Genomic DNA, 17535 nt, shown 5'->3' with positions numbered 1-17535 from the left:
GCATGAGAATGTGTGTTGTCCATGCAGAGGTGCAAGTTGAGAGGCCATAGGTAAAGCTAGAGCAATGGTGATTTCTAGGTGGCAGGAAGGAAGGCTTGAATTGTGCCCCTTGTACACATTTGAACATTTCCAACAAGCTTGCATATTTTTTATTACCAATAAATCAAAGGTTTTTTTAAACACTAGACACTATCCAGCAGTCCCTTCCCCAACCCTCCCACAATGTCATCCCTGGTCCTTGTATTTTTTGACTCTATATGGCCAGTCCCTTAGTCTGTATCCCAGCTGGGAGGCCTCAAAAGGTGGGAGCCCTCCCCTCCCACAGCTGCCAGCCCCTAGGGCAGCCCAGAAGTCAATGGTTGGGCTGCTTGCCAGACAGGGATGGTACAGACCAGGATCCTAACCCCCACCCATGCCAGCCCTGCTCACCATGACCTAGGATGTCATCAGTGGGAAGGAGGGCTTTTCCAGGGACAGGTTTCCTGTCCTGAGACCCTGGCTCCGAGCCCATGTTGATCCATTCACTGGGAGTCCGGCAATCAAACTCCTCATTGTCAAATACCTGGAAGAAATGGGCAGAGGTCAGGAGGAGGCAGCTCTCCCCTAGAGGAGCCAAATGGGTTGGGTGTGGCAGAAGATGAGGGTGCCTAAGTAAGTCTTCTTCAGATGCAGAAGCTACAGACTGAGGGCCATGGGGCTGAATGTCTCCCCCACTATTCACAGGGGCCTGTGGGGTCTGGCTCTGTGAAACCCTGGATCCCCACCCAACCGGGCAACCCTGATGCAAGCAGAGGGGTATTTGGGGACTCAGAGCAGGATATGAGCTCTCTCTCCCACTGCCCAAGGATCATCCAGCTCAGGCCCAAGGGAAGAGGTGGACCTTGGATTTTTCTGAGCATTCCACCTACATGCAGAAATGAAGGAGATTCAGGGTAGTCAGGAGGCCACCCTTAGTAGGGTGATGTGGATTCAGCTCTGCCTCCCCACAGGGACTGCCAAGCAAGACATACTCAGGGTCAGGGAGAGGAAGGGCAGGGAGGCTAGTGAAAGCTAGAGCAGGCTATGCTCCCTCTTTCTCCTCCTCGGACCCAGTTTCCCCATCGGCATCCCAAAGGAGATACAATGAGGCCCTCCTCCACCTCAGTTCCCCCCATCTCAGTGAGTCCAGGAGCAGTGGTCAGGGAGCTCCATATACTACTCCACAGTCCAACTGGGCTGCTTCTGGTGCCTCAAGGTTGGGAGCTGGGGGGACAGAGATTGCATACACAGGTTCCCCAGGCTCCCAAGCAAAAAGCAGAGTCAGCATCTCAGGGGTTCTGGGGCCCCTTCTGTCCCAGCCTAGGATGATCAAAACCCCTGGCCGGAAGGTCCAATTATGCTTGATGAGTGAGTGCTTATGATTCCCACAGATCCCCTTTCGGGTCTGATCTCTCGGCCGGGGTCCTGTACCCCTCCCACCCACCCTTCCCCCCACTGCTGACCATCAGATTGCTATGGAAACTAGGCTCACCTTCAGTGGGAGGTAGATGGGAAAGAGCGGGTCATGGCCCTGCTCAATGGTCTGGGGGTGGTGGGGGTCTGGGTGCCTGGGCATGAGCTTGTCAGAGTCGATGCCCTCATGAGCCAGTAACTGCTCGATGTCCAGACTCAGGTACAGCCGCTTCCTCCTGGCCGAGGGGGGACAAGGGAATCTCATGACAGCTCAGCTCATCTGAGATGGCTTCATGGATGCCAGCAAGGGTCCACAGGGTCGTGGTGGATAGGAGTGTGGCCCAGGGATGCCTCCAGGGCCCCCCACCCCTCTGGAATTCATAAGGAAGTAGTGTGGTAGCTGGGGCTGATGTCTTGAGCCCCGGCTGCCCTGTGTCTGTCTGGTAGTTCCACTACATTGACCTAAATACCACCCTCCCCAATCCTACGGCAAGGAAAGTAGTTTGTTCCTATAAAGAAACCAAAGGGTGAGGCGCCTGGGTGGCTCAGTCAGTTAAGCATCCGACTCTTGATTTCAGCTCAGGTCATGATCTCATGGTTTGTGAGTTCAAGCCCTCTGCACCGACAGCAGGGAGCCTGCTTGGGATTGTCTCTCTGTGTGTCTCTCAAAATAAATAAATAAAACTTAAAACAAAAACAAAAAAGAAAGCAAAGGGCTACAAGATTTGCACACAGGCCCATTTTAGTAACCTCTGCCATGAAGACGGTCACCTAGTAGCCTGCTGTCCCTCGCTCCTTGACTTGGGTGGATGCCGCCCCCCCAAAGGAATGGGCCCTCCCACCGCCAACCTGGCCATACCTCTCAATCTCAATCTTTCGGGGGCACTGGCCTGGCAGCACCAGGAAAGGCACCTGCACCTTGGGCTCGTAGGCCTGCAGTGGGAAGTCAGTCTGGGTGAGCACCCGGGTGGTGGACTCGAAGCGCTGCTGTTCCAAATGTTCCTCGAAGCCTTCAGGAATCTCAAAACTTCTGACTGCAGGCAGAGGCACAGGCAGGAGTGTCAGGGGCTCAGGCCAGAGCCCAATACGCCCCAAGACAAAGCGCTAGGTACTGGGTATGAGCGCCCTGGGGCAAGGGAAGCTCAGAGCTTGCCTGTGGCTAGCAGTGGAGACAAGAAGCCAGATTTGGCACCAGGCACCCAAGGGAGGGCAAGTCTGGAGGGACAAGGGCCTCCAGAGGGTGTGTTTTGGTCTTGCTTTTCCTCATGTGGATGGGGATGCAGAGCCGCCGAGCATCCCCACCCCACCCCACTGTGGATAGTAGGAGCACCCCACAACCCTTAGATCTGTACTCTGTAAGCATTTTCTGGGCCACAGATGTCTGTGAGACGGTACAGCCCAATAGACCGGATCCTCAGCTCACCACACAAATGCACATACATGTGATATTTCCTGAGCCACTTCTGGGGCTTCACAGACCCCATGAGGTCCGTGGGCACTGAGAGGACTAATCTGGGCAGTGTCAGCAAGGAGCCAGGCCTCTCCTGGGGCTGGGGAGGAGAGGCAGACAGCTGGGGCCTCTGAGCCTGATCGAAGCGGGTATCCTGTCTGCCAGCCAGGTGGGAGGGCTCCCACCTGATTCCTCACTCAGGGCCCCACCCACCTTGCTGCTTCTCCTGGAGCCACCCTATTCTCCCCTCTGCCACCGGAGACTGCCCCACACTCTGCAGTCCTGCCCCAGTCCTTACAGGACTCAGCGCAGAGCCTGGGAGGAGACTCCTCATTCAGCAGAGATCTTCTGGGCACTTTCCCATGCCAGGCCCTATTCTAGACACTGGGGTCCCAGCAGGGAAAACTCAGACACAGCCCTGGCCTTCTCCAAGCTCATGTTCCAGGGGAGGTAGAAAAGGTAATTTATACATGTGAAAACCCTAGTGTCCCCAGCTGGGCAGAGAACTGATGCCCTGGCCCTCAGCAGCCCCACCCACTGTGGTGCCCTTGTCACAGCTCAGCCAAGAGGAACATAAGGTGTGGTTCACTGAGCACTAACCGTTAGCTTGGCCCTTGCAAAGCACCTTATATCTTGTTACCCCCATTTTATAGCTGAGGAAACTGAGATCCTGAGCCAAGAAGAAACAATCTAAGACCAGAGGTCTTGCTTCTAAATGGCACCCACTCATCCACCCTGCCCTTCTAGGCACTGACCTTTTGGAGTAAACTTGTCAAGGTCGGCCTGCCGCAGGAGATCTTGGTTCATGCAGGGACCACGGCATACTTCCTAAAACCAAATCCCAGAGCTCTAAGGGGGTATAAACATCCTGGGGACAGGCAGGACCTGGGAGGGACCACAAGGCCAAGTGTCACCCCCAAGCCCACCAGGGAACACCCAAGGGCACGGGAATGGGGCAGAACAGTGAGTTTCCACAATTCCTCATTCAGAGGCCATAGTGGGCAACAAGCTCCAGCCACTTGGGACACCCCTGACCTCACCCCCTTCTGATCCTGCACAGCTCCCTCCTCACTCTAAGAACACTCCTGCTGTGTCTGGGAGCTGAGCCACTAGATGGAGGGACCACAAGTCCAGCAGGTGTCTCTGTGCATGTCTCCCCCACCAAGGGTGACTCTGGCACCCCCAGCATAGTGGGGATCCATGGATCTTTGCCCTAACCCTCTTGGCCTATCCTAGTTAGAACTTTCCTAAGGCTGTCCAGGACTACGGGGCTCTTTGAACTCTCCCCTGGTCATCACCTGTCTATACTCCCCCTACCCCAAGCCTCCATCTGTCCTCTCGCATTCTCTCCTCCTTCTCTACACAGGCCATGGAGCTTGTCAGGGTTCCCAAGCCTCTGTACCTTCTGTTCCCCATGCCTGGAACACACCTCCTCCCAGCCACCCGGTAAACACATAGTATGCCACTTTGTCCAAGGACCCCCTCCCCAGTCAGAGCTGGGGGACAATTCCCCCACCAAAGTCATTGTCCCATGACAATAGGGACACCGATGTCTTGTCCTCACTGTCACCAGTGCTCAGTCCAGGGCCTGTCACATAAGAGATATTCAGTAATGAATTGTTGAATGAATGGGCAAATGGATGGAGGGACAGATGGACAGATGATCAGAAGGATGGATGGGTGGGTGGATGGTGGGTGGATGGATGGATGGACAAATTATTAGACACAGATGGCTAGATGGATAAATGAACAAATGGACTGATGGCAAGATGGATGGGTGGAAGGAAGCAAGGAAGGAAGGGTGACTGGAACCCACAAGGAGGGTTTGGGCTTGGTAGGGGACAGCTACCACACTCACCCCCATTTGATCCAAGCTTCCAGGGCTGAGGATGTCAGAGTAGAACCCACGCTGCTTCATCAGGGGGTACTTCTTATCAGTGCCTGTCAGGGGCAACTTCCGGGGCTGCCCCAAGACTGAGAGCGTGGGTGGGGGCAGGGGTAAAGGCAGGGTATTGGGGTCAGGGCTTAGAGCCTTGGAGCCAAAATCTGGTCCCAGAAGCATCTTCCCCAGGTTATACTCTAGGTCTGCCTGGGTCCTCTTCAGGTTACACTCTTGGCCCGCAGGAGTACTGCTGCACTCTGCGCTCTGAGGGGTCCTTCCTGGGCTGTAGCCTTCTCTGTTAGGCTGCTCCATGCTGCTTCTTGAGGCGCTCCTAGGAGAAGATACTGGCATCACTGGGCCCTTGCTGGCTTCTGTTCAGCCCCCAGGGGCACCGGGACACAGGGATGCCTCATCTGCATCCTGCAACCGGCCACAGCTTGCCACACAGAGGGTGGAGAGGGAGGAAGTGGTCTCCTAATTTGGATAGACACAGACATGCAGTGCCAGGCAGGTCCCACCAGGAGACAGCAGGGCCTTCCCTGGATGTGGCATGTGAGAAATGAGCCCCCAGAGTCAGGGGCAGAGTGAGGGGAGTCAGGGAAGCTCTGCAGATGCCCCCACTGCAGTGCGTCCTTCTACACCTGCTCACCCCCTCTCCTCCATGTTAGACAGCAAGGCCTAGTTACTCCCAAAGGAGACGAGGAGGGTGGCCCAGAGTTCACTCAGTGAAAGGCCCTGTTTGGTTTTCCCCAAAATGACTTTCAGCAGGAGGCAACCCTGGTGCCCCAGCCCAACTGAACTGCCCTGTCTCTCCCTACTGTGGGGTGCTGGGCCACGCGCTGTCTCCCCCACCTGTGTCTGCCCCACACCATAACCCAGGAACCAGAGGACTAAATGGTCTCCCTGGAGGGATCCTGACCTTCCCGTGACCCACAGATCCCGCTGCCAGTTACAGAAGGGTATTCAGCCGCCCTGGCTCTCAGGGTCAGCTCAGCTCATGCAATGCATCCCCTTGCGTCTCCCCAGCAGGAACAGCACATGTACCACGGGGCTGCATACACATCCACCATCCCGGGGACAAGGGTTTGCAGAACTTTTACTACAGGCTGAGCAAGCCCTTGCCAAGCCGCTGTTGCTTTTGGCTACCTCAAAACGTATCACTGGGGGAAATTCTTGGTCAGGGCAGGGTTATAAGAGATTTGGACAAGGGTATGGTGATGAAGAGGTTTTCATGTAATGCAGGTACAAAAATAAAAAGGGAGTGAGTCTATAATTATCTCAATAACAATGTCATTTAAAAAGAGAGGGTATCTTGTTACAAATAGAGAGGGAGGGAGGCAAACAGAGAACAAACTGAGGGTTGATGGGGGAGGGGTGGGGAAGAGGAGAAAATGGGTGATGGGCATTGAGGGGGGCACTTGTTGGGATGAGCACTGGGTGTTGTACGTAAGCAATGAATCATGGGAATCTACCCTCAAAACGAAGAGCACACCATATACACGGTATGTTAGCCAACTTGACGATAAATTATATTAAAAATAAATAAATAAACAAACAAACAAATCTTTAAAAAAATAAATTAATAAAAAAGAGAGGGTATCTTAACAAAAGAATACCCTGACCCAAGCATCACCCTCTCCTCTGGCCCCATCCCATTTCCCAACCCCTGCACACTGTGACAAAGCAGCCAGGAGTTCACGGTACAAGCCGCTCTGTTGGCTGGATGTTTCGTGCCCTGTTGTCTCCATTTTAAGCATGCCTGGCTGGTGTAGGCTTCCTGTTGGATCACTGCTAGGGTAATCCTGTCTGGACTGACCTGAAAGGCGGGCTGGGCAGCCAGGACTGTCTGGATCAAAGCTACCCAGCAGTGCTGAAGCAGCCTGAAGTGCTGAGTCCGTTTCTAAGAAGGAGGTGGTGAGTTGGCAAGACCACTTTAGGGCCCATGAAAGGCCAGATAGGGCTCTGGCAGGAAGGCCCAAACTCTGAGCCCAGAGGCTGACCAGTTTCTAACCAGTGTACTACTAGAACTCGGCTCCCTGAACCTATTCCCTGGTAGTCAGCCACCTCCTGGGGCAGGCCCTAAAAACAATGTTGAGTTTGGCCTACCCATCTGACAGTCACCAGCCCTTCCCAGAGCACCCTAACGGACAGAGGACCCACTGGGGCTCAGCTCCATCATGGCTGCAAACCCAAAGATGTCTGCTCATCTTTGAACAAAATCACCAAACAGGGCAGTTCTTGGAGAGGCGGGGTCCCCACTCCACAGGAGGGCATCCCACTCCCTGGTTTCCCCAGCTCTCAAATGTGCTTGAATATGTTGGGCTGCTGAGCTGGTGTGTCATCAGGCTCAGCCAAGATGACAGATGCAGAAATGTCCAGGAAAGCACAGTGTTACTGGAGGCAAAAGGAGCCTGTGTTGGGGGTATTTTTTCTCCCATGAGCCAATTCCCTCCAAGAAGTCTGGCAGTGGGGGATCCATACAGACATGTTCCATGAAGGAAGGCACGACAGCAAGCTGCAAACTCAGAATCCTGTCTCTCCTCCATCTCTCAGCCCTTTACAAAGATCCACGGCTCCCTTCCCATCCCACCCCAGCTCTAGGCACCTGTGCATTGCTGGTGTGCACAGGACCTGTGACAGATACACAGATCCACCTCTGTCTCCTATCAGCCCCACCAGTGATGGCTGCCTCTATGTGGGAATGAGTGAGGCTGGTAAGAGGGTGAGTACATGGTTACCAGCAAGCCTCTGCTGCTCACTCTGGGCACTCTCTCCTCTTACATGAGGAAACTGACCAGTAAGATGGCAGGGGTGGCCCCAGCAGACACAGTGTGTGGGAATGGTGAATGCTATTAGGGGCTTACATGTAGTTTGTGCAACATCTCGTTCAAACCTCTGAGGTGAGAACTGAGACTATCCTCATTTCTCAGAGGTAGGGCAAATGAGGTTCAGAGAGGTTAAGGGACCTGTGCAAGTTCAGCCAGCCAGCAAGAGGCACAGGTGGAATTTAAACCGAGGCATTCTTTCTCCCCAGTCAGACCACCTGGGAGTCCTAATTGCTTGAGTCAGAAGAAGCTTCAGGTTGGATTCAGTGACATTCAACCCCATGTGACCCAACCACCCACCAGGCACTGGCTGGATGGACACAAATGAACAAGGGGGTTTGATCCTCATGACACATACTACTACCATCACCAATCCACAAACAAGGAAATGAAGGTCCAGAGAAGTCAAGAAACTTGCAAAGGACACACAGCCAAGAACTGACAGAACCAGAAGGGAAACTGAGGTCTTCACTTCTGGCTGACCCAAAGATCCATGTCCCTAAGCAACACCACAGTGGTTCTCAAACTGTGCACCAAAGAGCCCTGAGGTCTTTGGTGAGTGCTTGTGGGGAGGAGGGCCAAAGCAGAAGAAATTCAGAGCCACCCAACCTTGGATTCAGCAAAGACCCTGTATCTGTTTCACATACCAGGTTCTGTGTAAGGTGTCATCTAATAGATCTGTGGCTTAAAGGATTTTTGAAGTCTCTTCCCTTGTGGGGGCTACCTGGCAAACACTACTACTGTGGATGGCAATAACCCCGACAGGCGTGGGGTTCTCTCCGCCTTTTTGGAGTACTCACCTAACGTGAGCCCCTCTGTGCTCCCACATCTGTCTGAGGCTCTTCCCTCCAGCAAACACCTCCCTGTATTGTATGTGCGCATCTATCCTCCCTGCCAGGTGATCCTAAGAGCTGCAAATGCAGGAATTTGGGGGTGACGTTGGTCTCTGGAACCTCAGCACCTAGCACAGGACTGGCACAGGCTTGGCACAGAGTAGGTGCCTCAAAGGTGTCTGCCAAATGATTTCATGAGTGAGAAAAGTAAGGAAAGAAAGCTGATGTCTGTAACGAGTCTGTGAGATAGGGACGGCGGTGCTCTGAGGATTTGCAGATGGGGACATGGAGGACTAAGGCTGCAGTTGGCATCAGGAGACGGACTGTGTGGCCGATAAGGACTTAGGCTCCTTGCCTGCAGGGGCCTTCCACAGGGCGGGGAGTTGTGGCTACATTCTCCGCGTGTGGGGCGGGGGGAGGGCAAAAAGTCAGTCTAGTAAGTACAGGGCTTACCTGGAAGGTTATTTAAAAGTGCCCCCCCACTCGTTTCCCCCTGGCCGAGGCTCAGGAAACTGAATGCGCAGTCAGAGACAGGAATGTGGACCCTGGGCCGGAAGGGAGTCCTCCTTCCCGTCCAGTCGCCTTCTGTGCCTTATCGAGGTGCCCCTGCCCCTGCTGGCCCAACCATCCCCCTTGGTGGCCACCGACTTACCGGCTCCAACGAGCAGAGTGCGGTCTAGTGGCCCGTCTCTAGGGAGGGACGCTGGGCCTGTTGCTAAGGGGCGGGATCATCCGCGCGGCGGGCGGGACTTCCGCCCCCGAACGCTCCCCGGGTCTGCAAGTCCCCTCGCCCAACACCACCTACAGGCTGGGACTTGGTTCCTCCTGCCCTGTGCTCCCGTCTTTCCTCGGCGGGATGGGGACAGTGGCCGCCCTCTAGTCTGTCAAACCCAGGCTCCATTACCTGTCTCCCCTCCCTGACTCTTCTAGAGTAAAGAGACAAAACAGCCAAACGCAGGGTAAGGACTTTGATTGAATCCTGGGGAAAATAAATAAAATAACAAGTAAAGTTATGTGAATAATTTGGGGGTAATAATTGAGGAAGTTCATATCTAAGCCACAGCTGTGGGCCAGATGGTCAGATCGCTGCGAAAAGGGTCACTTCTGTTCTCTGGAGGTTCAGCTTGTACAGACACACACACACACACACACACACACACACACACACACACACACACACCAGGCTGCAACTCAGCCTCCTCAGGGTGGGCAGTGGGTGCTCCTGCCCCCGATCTTTGGCCTCAGTCACCCATCTGCTCCAAGGACCTGGCATGAGTTCAGGCTTTGATCCTCCTGTCTGTCCTGGATATTGAATTTTTGTTAATTTTCTTAGATGTGAAAAATGATATTGTGGTTGTATAGGAGACTGTCCCTGTCTTAACTGATGTGGGCTGAAGAATTTCAGGACAAATGTCAGGATATCCGCTGCTGTGACTTCCTTTCAAATGGTTTGGCTAGATTTATATATAGATAAGTATAGTTAGGAGATGAAGCAAAAATGGTCCAATACTGACAACTGAGAAATATAAACGTTTACTGATGTCCACTGCACTAGTCTTAAACATTTGGCGGGGGGGGGGGGGGGGGGAGTGGGGGGAGAGGGTCAGGGTAAGAGGTGGGTTACAAACCAAAAGAAAATTTAAAAACCATCCCACCTCAACCTGAGAACCCTTACCCAGAGAGCTTTCTCCACATTGGCCCCATTTCATAGATGGGGAAACTGAGGCTTGGTGAGGCAGGTTGGTGTAGAGGGAGGTAGGAGGACCCGAGGTTCATTAAACAAATGTCCAATTCTATTTGATATTTTAGTTATGCTAGCTTAGTGTCAAGCCAGTGCTGGGCACTGAGCATTCAGATTTAAACTGGTTTCTGCCTTAAAATGTCTGTTGAAAGAGACAGCCAGAGAGGCCAGGCCATGAGGAGTCCAGAGGCAGAGTGTAAGCTGTGGCTGGAGACAGTGATTTGGCCTTCGTACAGGTTTCTGCTTCCTCTGTCCAGAACACCTCTCTCCACCAACTCCTACCCCTGGCCAACTCCTATTCATCCTTCAAGATCCAATGTTGGTGCAACTTTTCCTAAGCTCAAACTGTAGTGTTATTTGCTTTTCTTGTTGGCATTCACACAGTAGGTGCTTAGTGATCATTGTGGGAGGAAGGAAAGGGTATAAGGGGGATTGGAGGCAAAGCTGACCAAAGCTCTTTGAGGAGACAAAAACCCTCAAAGCCCTGCTTAGGACAGCCTGGCTCCTTTGTGGGTCTGGGGATAGGCTGTGTACCCTGTTCGACCTAGAAAGAGGCACCTGCTTCCTGGATTTTTCCTGGCACTTCCCACACTGGGTACAGCTGTCCAAAAAGCTGCAGTACCCATCCGGGTTGCCAGGGCAACATCAGCCCATGGTGGGACGTCAGGGATGACAGGGGCAGAGTGCTAATCCTGGAAAGTTGCCAAGCAACGCAGTGGGTTGATGATGTCACAGGGGCCATGGCTGCCAGACAGATGGATAGGCCACTGCAGGAAGGGTCTACTCTCAGAAGGTCCAGCCCACAGATCCCCCACTCCCCACCATGAGATAGTCACTGCTGTGTCCCTTACTTGGGGCATGGGGGCCAGGGGGTCTGCTTCTCCCAGCAGTCCTGCCACCTTGACTCTGCCCCTCTGTAAGTGTGGGCAGTGGGTATGACTGCCTCCCTCCCTCCCTGGCAGGACACTGGGGTCAGTCCCTGCTCTCTTGGGTCTCAAGTGTCCACCCTCTAATGCCTCCATCTTCTCCAGTGGTTGAGCATGGGTTTAGGCTTTGCTTTTCCTGCCCTGCCGTGGAGGCCACCATACTTACTTGTTCCCTGAGGGAGGAACAAAGGGCTGAGCCATGACCTCCCCCCGCCCCCAGGGATCCCACCTACCCTGCGGTGGGAGGGCAGTCTTTTGCTCTGTTCTCTGGGGGCTGGAAGGGAAGCCAGCCTTGCTCTTGTTGAAATAGGAAAGACTGGGTTCCTGCAAGAGCTTGTGAGTGGGGGTCCTGTACCCATCTCTGGTAGCCTGGAAACTTAGAGCTTGGGCAAGCAGACTGTTTAGGGCACCTAGGCTCATGCCTTTTGGGCAAGAGGTCTGAGGGCATGGCAATCCTAGGCTCCCCCTCCCCTGTGCCTTCCTGCTGGCAGTGCTGAAGCTGGGAGCAATGCTTCACTGGCGGCGGAGATGAAAGTCCCGTGTGAATAGACAGCAGAATGAGCCCTTCATGTGGCTGGCCAGCCGGAACAGAGGGCGACAGGCATCCAGACAGGATGGCTGGAGCTATCCACTCCCCACCAGCCCCCAGCCAGCCTCTTGGGCCCCCAAGATCTCCCTCTGGTTTTCTAAGCCAGGGGCTCTGAGCTGCTAAAAGAAACTGAGTCACAGACATGGGGCTGTCAGAGGGCTAGGCGAGGTCTGGGGTTCACCGCTCTCCCTAGGCTGCCTCTGACCTTCCCCCTTCTCTGTCATTGGCCAGCTGGCTTCAGCAGCTCTGACCAGAACTTTCTTTGATGAATAAAAATGGAGACAAATTAATTCTCCTTGGATCCATGAGGTCAGCTTGACAGATAAGACCTTAAAAGCCCAGCGCTCAGGGAGGAGTAGGAGTTCCTGGGAGACTGGAAGATTGAGGACCCCTGGCCCGTGAATGCTGAGGCCTCATCCTAGCCCCCAGCCCAAACCCATTGCCACCTGTACTCACGTGGAACTTCCTAGTGAGAATTTCCTCCCTCTCAGTTTTTCTACAACTTCCCATCCCATCTCAGGCCACACCTCCTCAGGAAGCCCTCCCTGATTGCCTCAGCCCACAGAACACGCTTATACTCTCTTCAGGGGCCCAAAGGACCATGGTCAGTACACCTTGGTAGGCAACCATACATTGGTCACTGCTGTGTCACCCAACTGGAGGGTGGGCTTGAACAGCAGGAATGGTGGGGGATGGGGGTGGGGGTGCTGCTTTTCCCAGCAGCCCTGCCGATCAATGAGTCCTAGAAGAACCCTTAGGGAGATAACTAGGAAACAATAATACACATGAGAGCCACCACCCCGGAGATGGTGACCGTCGACCAGCTGTACACAGTCTCACCTTTACACCCTCTTCCCCAGCCTACCTACCTCTGACCTGAAATTCCAGACCATCCCCAGAACAGGGTCCAGGATGTTGAGTTTCCACTCTCCAGGAGCAGGGGCCAAGAGGGGGGTCCCAGTGATAGACCCCTACACAGGAAGCTGTTTGTCATAGTTAGGCTCTGAGTGCCTCTGATTTCCCCTTGGCCCCAAGGAACTCACTGAGCACTGAACACTGACTGAATGATCTGTTGGCAGACTGGGGATGGCCTCATCATCATGGTTCCATGACCCACCAAGTGCCCCCACCTCCCTTCTCCAGGGAGCCTGAGTTTATTGAGTCTGGGGACCAGACAACCATTCTGACCCACCCCTAGAAAGTTCTATGAACAGGGCAGGAGGCCTGGGTTCTGCTGCTGACTCACTGGGCAAGTCTCTTCCCTTGCTAGGCCTCAGTTTTTCCATCTGCACAGTGGAGTCCACAAAACTTGCTGAGGCCTGCACCAGAACCACCTATACAGAATGGTCTGAGGGACACCAGGACTGTTGCCCTGCCCCAGATGCCCCCATTCCTGGCAAAAGCTTTGTCCCTGCCACACCTCTGGGAGGGAATATGTAAGAAATCCCAGACAGGTCGGGGTGCCTGGTGCTTAGTCGATTAAGCAGTTAAGCATCTGACTCCTGATTTCATGGTTCGAGAGTTCAAGCTCCATGTCGGGATCTGCACTGACCATGCAGAGCCTACTTTGTATTCTCTCTTTCTCTACCCCTCCCCTGCACGTGTGCTCTCTCTCTCAAAATAATAAGAAAGAAAGAAAGAAAGAAAGAAAGAAAGAAAGAAAGAAAGAAAAGAGAGAGAGAAAGGAAGGCAGGAAGGAGGGAGGGAGGGAGAGAGAGAGAAAGGAAGGAAAGAAGGAAGGAAGGAAGGAGGAAATAAAAGAAAGAGAAAGAAAGAAAGAAAGAAAGAAAGAAAGAAAGAAAGAAAGAAAGAAAGAAAAGGAAGGAAGGAAGGAAGGAAGGAAGGAAGGAAGGAAGAAAGATTCCAGACAGGTCAGTAAGGATACTTTGTTCAAGGGAGGAAATTCCTCACTAGAGAGATGGGGCGGCCATCAGTGGCCAGGATGGCTAGGGAGCCTTCAAACAGCTGGGGCAGCAGCTGGAGCTGACCGCCTCCTTGACAATCTGCTCCCACACTCCAGGTGGGCAAACCGAGGTGGCAAGAAGGGAAGGGCCTCACCCAAGGTTACAGCCAAGTATGAGGAGAAACTGGGGCTGTCCTATAGGGTGTAGGGAACCTCTAGAATGTGAGCCACAAGACAAAAACCAGTCGCCATGGGAATCCCCATCCCTTTCCAGGAGCAGTTGGGGCATTGGCGAGCCACGCCTCCTGCTCTCTTGTCCCTCCATTCCACTCTCTGGTGGTGGGATACCAGACAGCCAGAAACTACAGCTCCTAGGATTTCAGTTTCCTGACCTGAATTGAACTACTGGATCACCAGAGACCCCTCAGGCCATTCTCTGGGAGTATGCACTCTCCCTGATGCGGAGGGGTGTCCCTTAGTACTCTTGACAGGCCACTCAAGAACCTGGTACTGATGGGGTTCCTGCCCAGATCCACTCTACCCTGAGGGTCCCCTGGAAAATGTCCTCTCCGGCTCCAAGCTGTGACCCTCCAAGCTGTGACAGGAAGACATTCAGGTCTCCAAGTGGTCTAACAGAGATGGCCCTGAGAATATGACCCAAGACGACCCTTTCTCTCTTCTCTTTCCAACCTCACTGTCTACCCTGACCCAGCTCTGGTGACATCCTGGTCTCAGATCTCCTTCCAAGCAGAAATAAACTTACTCTCGGTAGGCCCTGAGGGCAGGAATGGCTGTTCCCATTTTACGGGTGAGAAGACTGAGGCCCTGAAGGAGGTCTTGTCATGAGCACGTGCACTGCGATCAGGCAGAGCTGGCTTGGCAGCTGGACCCTCTGCCCTTGCCCAGGGCCCTCCCTGGGACCCTTCCTGATTCCACAGCCCCTTTTGGCTGGCCCTCAGAGCAGGCAGCTGGGCCTGGGGATGGGCAGAGGGGACCTTGGGAAGGGCGCCTGGACTGGGGAGCAGGTGTGGGACGGGGGGCAGCAGGTGCAGGATAATGGGGCCACTGGGAGAGGCCCAGGGAGCAGGTGTTGCCATGGAGGGGGTGAAGTTGCCATTGTACGTCCAGTTCTGGTAGGCCCAGAACAGGAGGGGGAATCCCTATGAGCCCCTGGGCCACCCTGGCTTATGCTCAGAGGTCATCCAGATGCCTGGGCTCAGGCACACAGCCAAGCCCCTCCCCTGGGTCTCAGCAACCCTCCAGGTTGCCATGACAACCAGCACTTTCATCCCTATCCCTTTGTCTGGTCACGGTCCAGCTTTTGTGACCAGCCATAATTAGCAGGGGTGGGGAGAGCCTTGCCTCAGGATGCACTCAGCTGGGGTGAAGCTGTGAACCCAAGGCAGAGGGGGCTGGAGGGCAGATTAAAGAACACCAGATACCAGAAACCCTGGGCTTTTCTGGCCACCAGCCCTACAGCCTCCTCTCCTGGCTGCTGACCACACCCTCAAAGCTGGATCTACAGGCCTGGAGGTGACCTAGGCCCCAGGCACTCCTGTCCCCTCTCTGCCCGGAGCTGTGGACCACCCGTCTCCCCTGTGCACTGTGAGAAGAGGCAAAGAGTACAGGCCAAATCTCACTTTGTGAACTCCCCTGTATGACTTGGGAAACTAAGGCACAGAGCAAACCTGGGCCTTGGCCTAGATCAGGCCACAATAAGCAAGACCTCCTGGGGATGCAGGACCCCAAGGCAGGCCCCTAAACCAAATAAAATTGAACCCCAGAGGTTAGGCAGTCCCTCCTCTGACATACCCCATAGAGAGGAACCTAGTCACCAGGATTTGGCAGGGGTGGGAGCAGGCTGTGGTGGCCCAGGTCCCACCTGCTATGTGACTTTGGGCACATCCCTTCTTTTCTTTGAGCCCCCAGTCTGTAAAAACAAGCGAGGTCTACGAACCTTCAGCGAACCCTCCCTCCTGAAGCCGGGGTGAAAATGAACAAGGCCCCCTCAGCACAAAGCCGGCTCCTCGCCAGCCCCACACATACCCCACATCCCCTGCTCCCCCAGAATCACCCCCGGCCTACCCAGGACTTGGCATCCCTGCATCCACCCTCGCTGCTCTGGACCTTTGCACCCTTAGTTCCTCCTCAGTGGTGCTCTTGCCCCTCAGACAGGAATCCAGAGCTCCTGGGTCACCAAGAGCTGGTGAGCACGATCACTGCGGTCTGACAAGCTCAGACTTTCAACCGGGAACCAACCCTGGAGCAGAAGCAGAGAGCCTGGGGGCAGGAGCCGGCTGTGGACACAGCTCCTGGAATGAGACAGCACAGAAGGAGGGTCACAGGATGGCTTTAGGGACTAGGCTACAGCACCACTTGTCCTTCTGTCCCGGGCTGGCTTTTCTGATTCTTCAGGGGAGTCAGGGATTCCTGCCCCAGGCTCCCCACACGGCAGTCTCATGGCAGGAGTCTGGTGATGATCCACACAACTGCGCCTATTAGGAATGAGCTTCTGCTGGGACTGCCCCCTTTGTGGGACCCCGGGCTATGCAGGCGCCTCAGGCTGAGGAGAGACCCCCTCCACCAGGACAGCCCCAAAGACATGACAGGGTCTAGTGATGTGTCCCAGAGATGCCTATTGGCAGACAGGGTAGGTCTGCGTCCCTCCTTCTCAGCCACCACCCGTCCCCCTGAGAGACTTGAGGAGAAGGGGGCAGGAGAGGAGGCACCAAGGCTGCTCCTGCAGCTGGAGTGAACACTGAGCAGAGAACCAATTCACACCAGCAGGGCAGGCCCATAACTCAGCACCACTTGGTCATCTCGTGAAAGTGTTACTCCCTCTTCCCCATGAACATCGTCCTCTGGGATTAGCCCTGTGTCTGTGTTGGATGTGAGAGGGACACAGTAGAGCCTGCTACCTGAGGCCAACAGGTGAGTTCTGGGGCCTAGGCTGAGGCTACATCACTGGGCAGCCCACACCAGGAGGAGGACAGTGTCCACCCATGTAGTTATTCACGGTTGTTATCAGTTAGTGACCCATTATTGAGGAATTGGTGTGTGTCGTGAGGTTTATGCACATCAGGCCATGAATCCTCACACCAGCCCTAGAAGGTGCTGACTAGTATTGTTTCCCCTTTTACAGGGATACTGAAGCTCAGAGATGTTAAGCTGTCTTGGGAAAGGGGATCAGCAGACCCACCAGAGGGGTGGGAAAGAGTCAGAGGCAGAGCTGAGGCCACTACTGGGTAGAAGACACTGCAAATCTCCAGGTTTGGGGGCTCAGGGTGAAACATTTTTTATAATGGCTGGAGCCAGAGGACTGGGTGCCCAGGTGGCAGGGAGCTCCCTGTCATAAGTGGCATGCAGGAAGAAGCCGGATGGGGCACTTGTCATCCTGCATCAGAATGGAAATGGAGTAGCTGTCCAGAGGATATAATATCCTAAGGGGTCAATCCCAGCCCCACCCCAGCCCTGGAGGGTGCAGAGAAGGCAGCATCTCCCAAGTAGGGATTAAAGTGGGGAGGGGCGCCTGGGTGGCCCAGTTGGTTAAGCTTCGACTTAGGCTCAGGTCATGATCTCTCTCTTGCGGTTCATGGTTTCCAGCCCCGCATCAGGCTGTCTGTTGTCAGCACAGGACCTGCTTCTTATCCTCTGTCCCTCTCTCTCTCTCTCTGCCTCTCCCCCTCTCAAAAATAAATAAACATTTAAAAAAATGTTTATATACTTAAAAAAAAAAAATTAAGGACAAAAGGAGACACCCTGTCCAGAATTATCCTCCTTGCTCCTCCCTAGAGGTGGCTTCCACATTCTTAGTGAGAAATTTCAGAGGGACGGGGCACAGATGGGGACACAAGGCCGGGAGTGAATACCCCCAATTTTGCATCCTAGGCACTTCACTTGCCTCACCCTAGTCCCAACCCTGTGGGGTCTCAGAACCCAAGCCCACTCCCAAAGC

At 54.2% G+C, this 17535-nt stretch overlaps 1 protein-coding gene across 6 annotated transcripts in view; it reads right to left on the bottom strand.

The window, feature by feature from the left end:
• The window catches only part of DNAH1 (dynein axonemal heavy chain 1), an 81853-nt gene extending 67393 nt beyond the window's left edge, over positions 1 to 14460 (bottom strand). For 5 of the 6 annotated variants that reach the window (XM_047833571.1, XM_047833547.1, XM_047833563.1 and 2 more), the window contains exons 1-6: positions 14344 to 14460; positions 4740 to 5094; positions 3637 to 3709; positions 2291 to 2465; positions 1511 to 1667; positions 430 to 562 (exon numbers count right to left, since the gene is read on the bottom strand). In XM_047833571.1, the coding sequence (XP_047689527.1) occupies positions 430 to 562; positions 1511 to 1667; positions 2291 to 2465; positions 3637 to 3709; positions 4740 to 5094; positions 14344 to 14381 (931 nt within the window). In that variant the 5' untranslated portion in view covers positions 14382 to 14460. Of the gene's footprint in view, positions 1 to 429; positions 563 to 1510; positions 1668 to 2290; positions 2466 to 3636; positions 3710 to 4739; positions 5095 to 9073; positions 9110 to 14343 lie in introns of those variants that run through there. The other variant, XM_047833553.1, reaches the window with a different exon arrangement.
• Positions 14461 to 17535: the final 3075 nt, after the last annotated feature.

Source organism: Prionailurus viverrinus, chromosome A2, assembly GCF_022837055.1.
Source record: "Prionailurus viverrinus isolate Anna chromosome A2, UM_Priviv_1.0, whole genome shotgun sequence".
Taxonomy (NCBI): domain Eukaryota; kingdom Metazoa; phylum Chordata; class Mammalia; order Carnivora; family Felidae; genus Prionailurus; species Prionailurus viverrinus.
The sequence above is the reverse complement of the archived record's forward strand: the minus strand, read 5'-3'. Positions and strand labels throughout refer to the sequence as shown.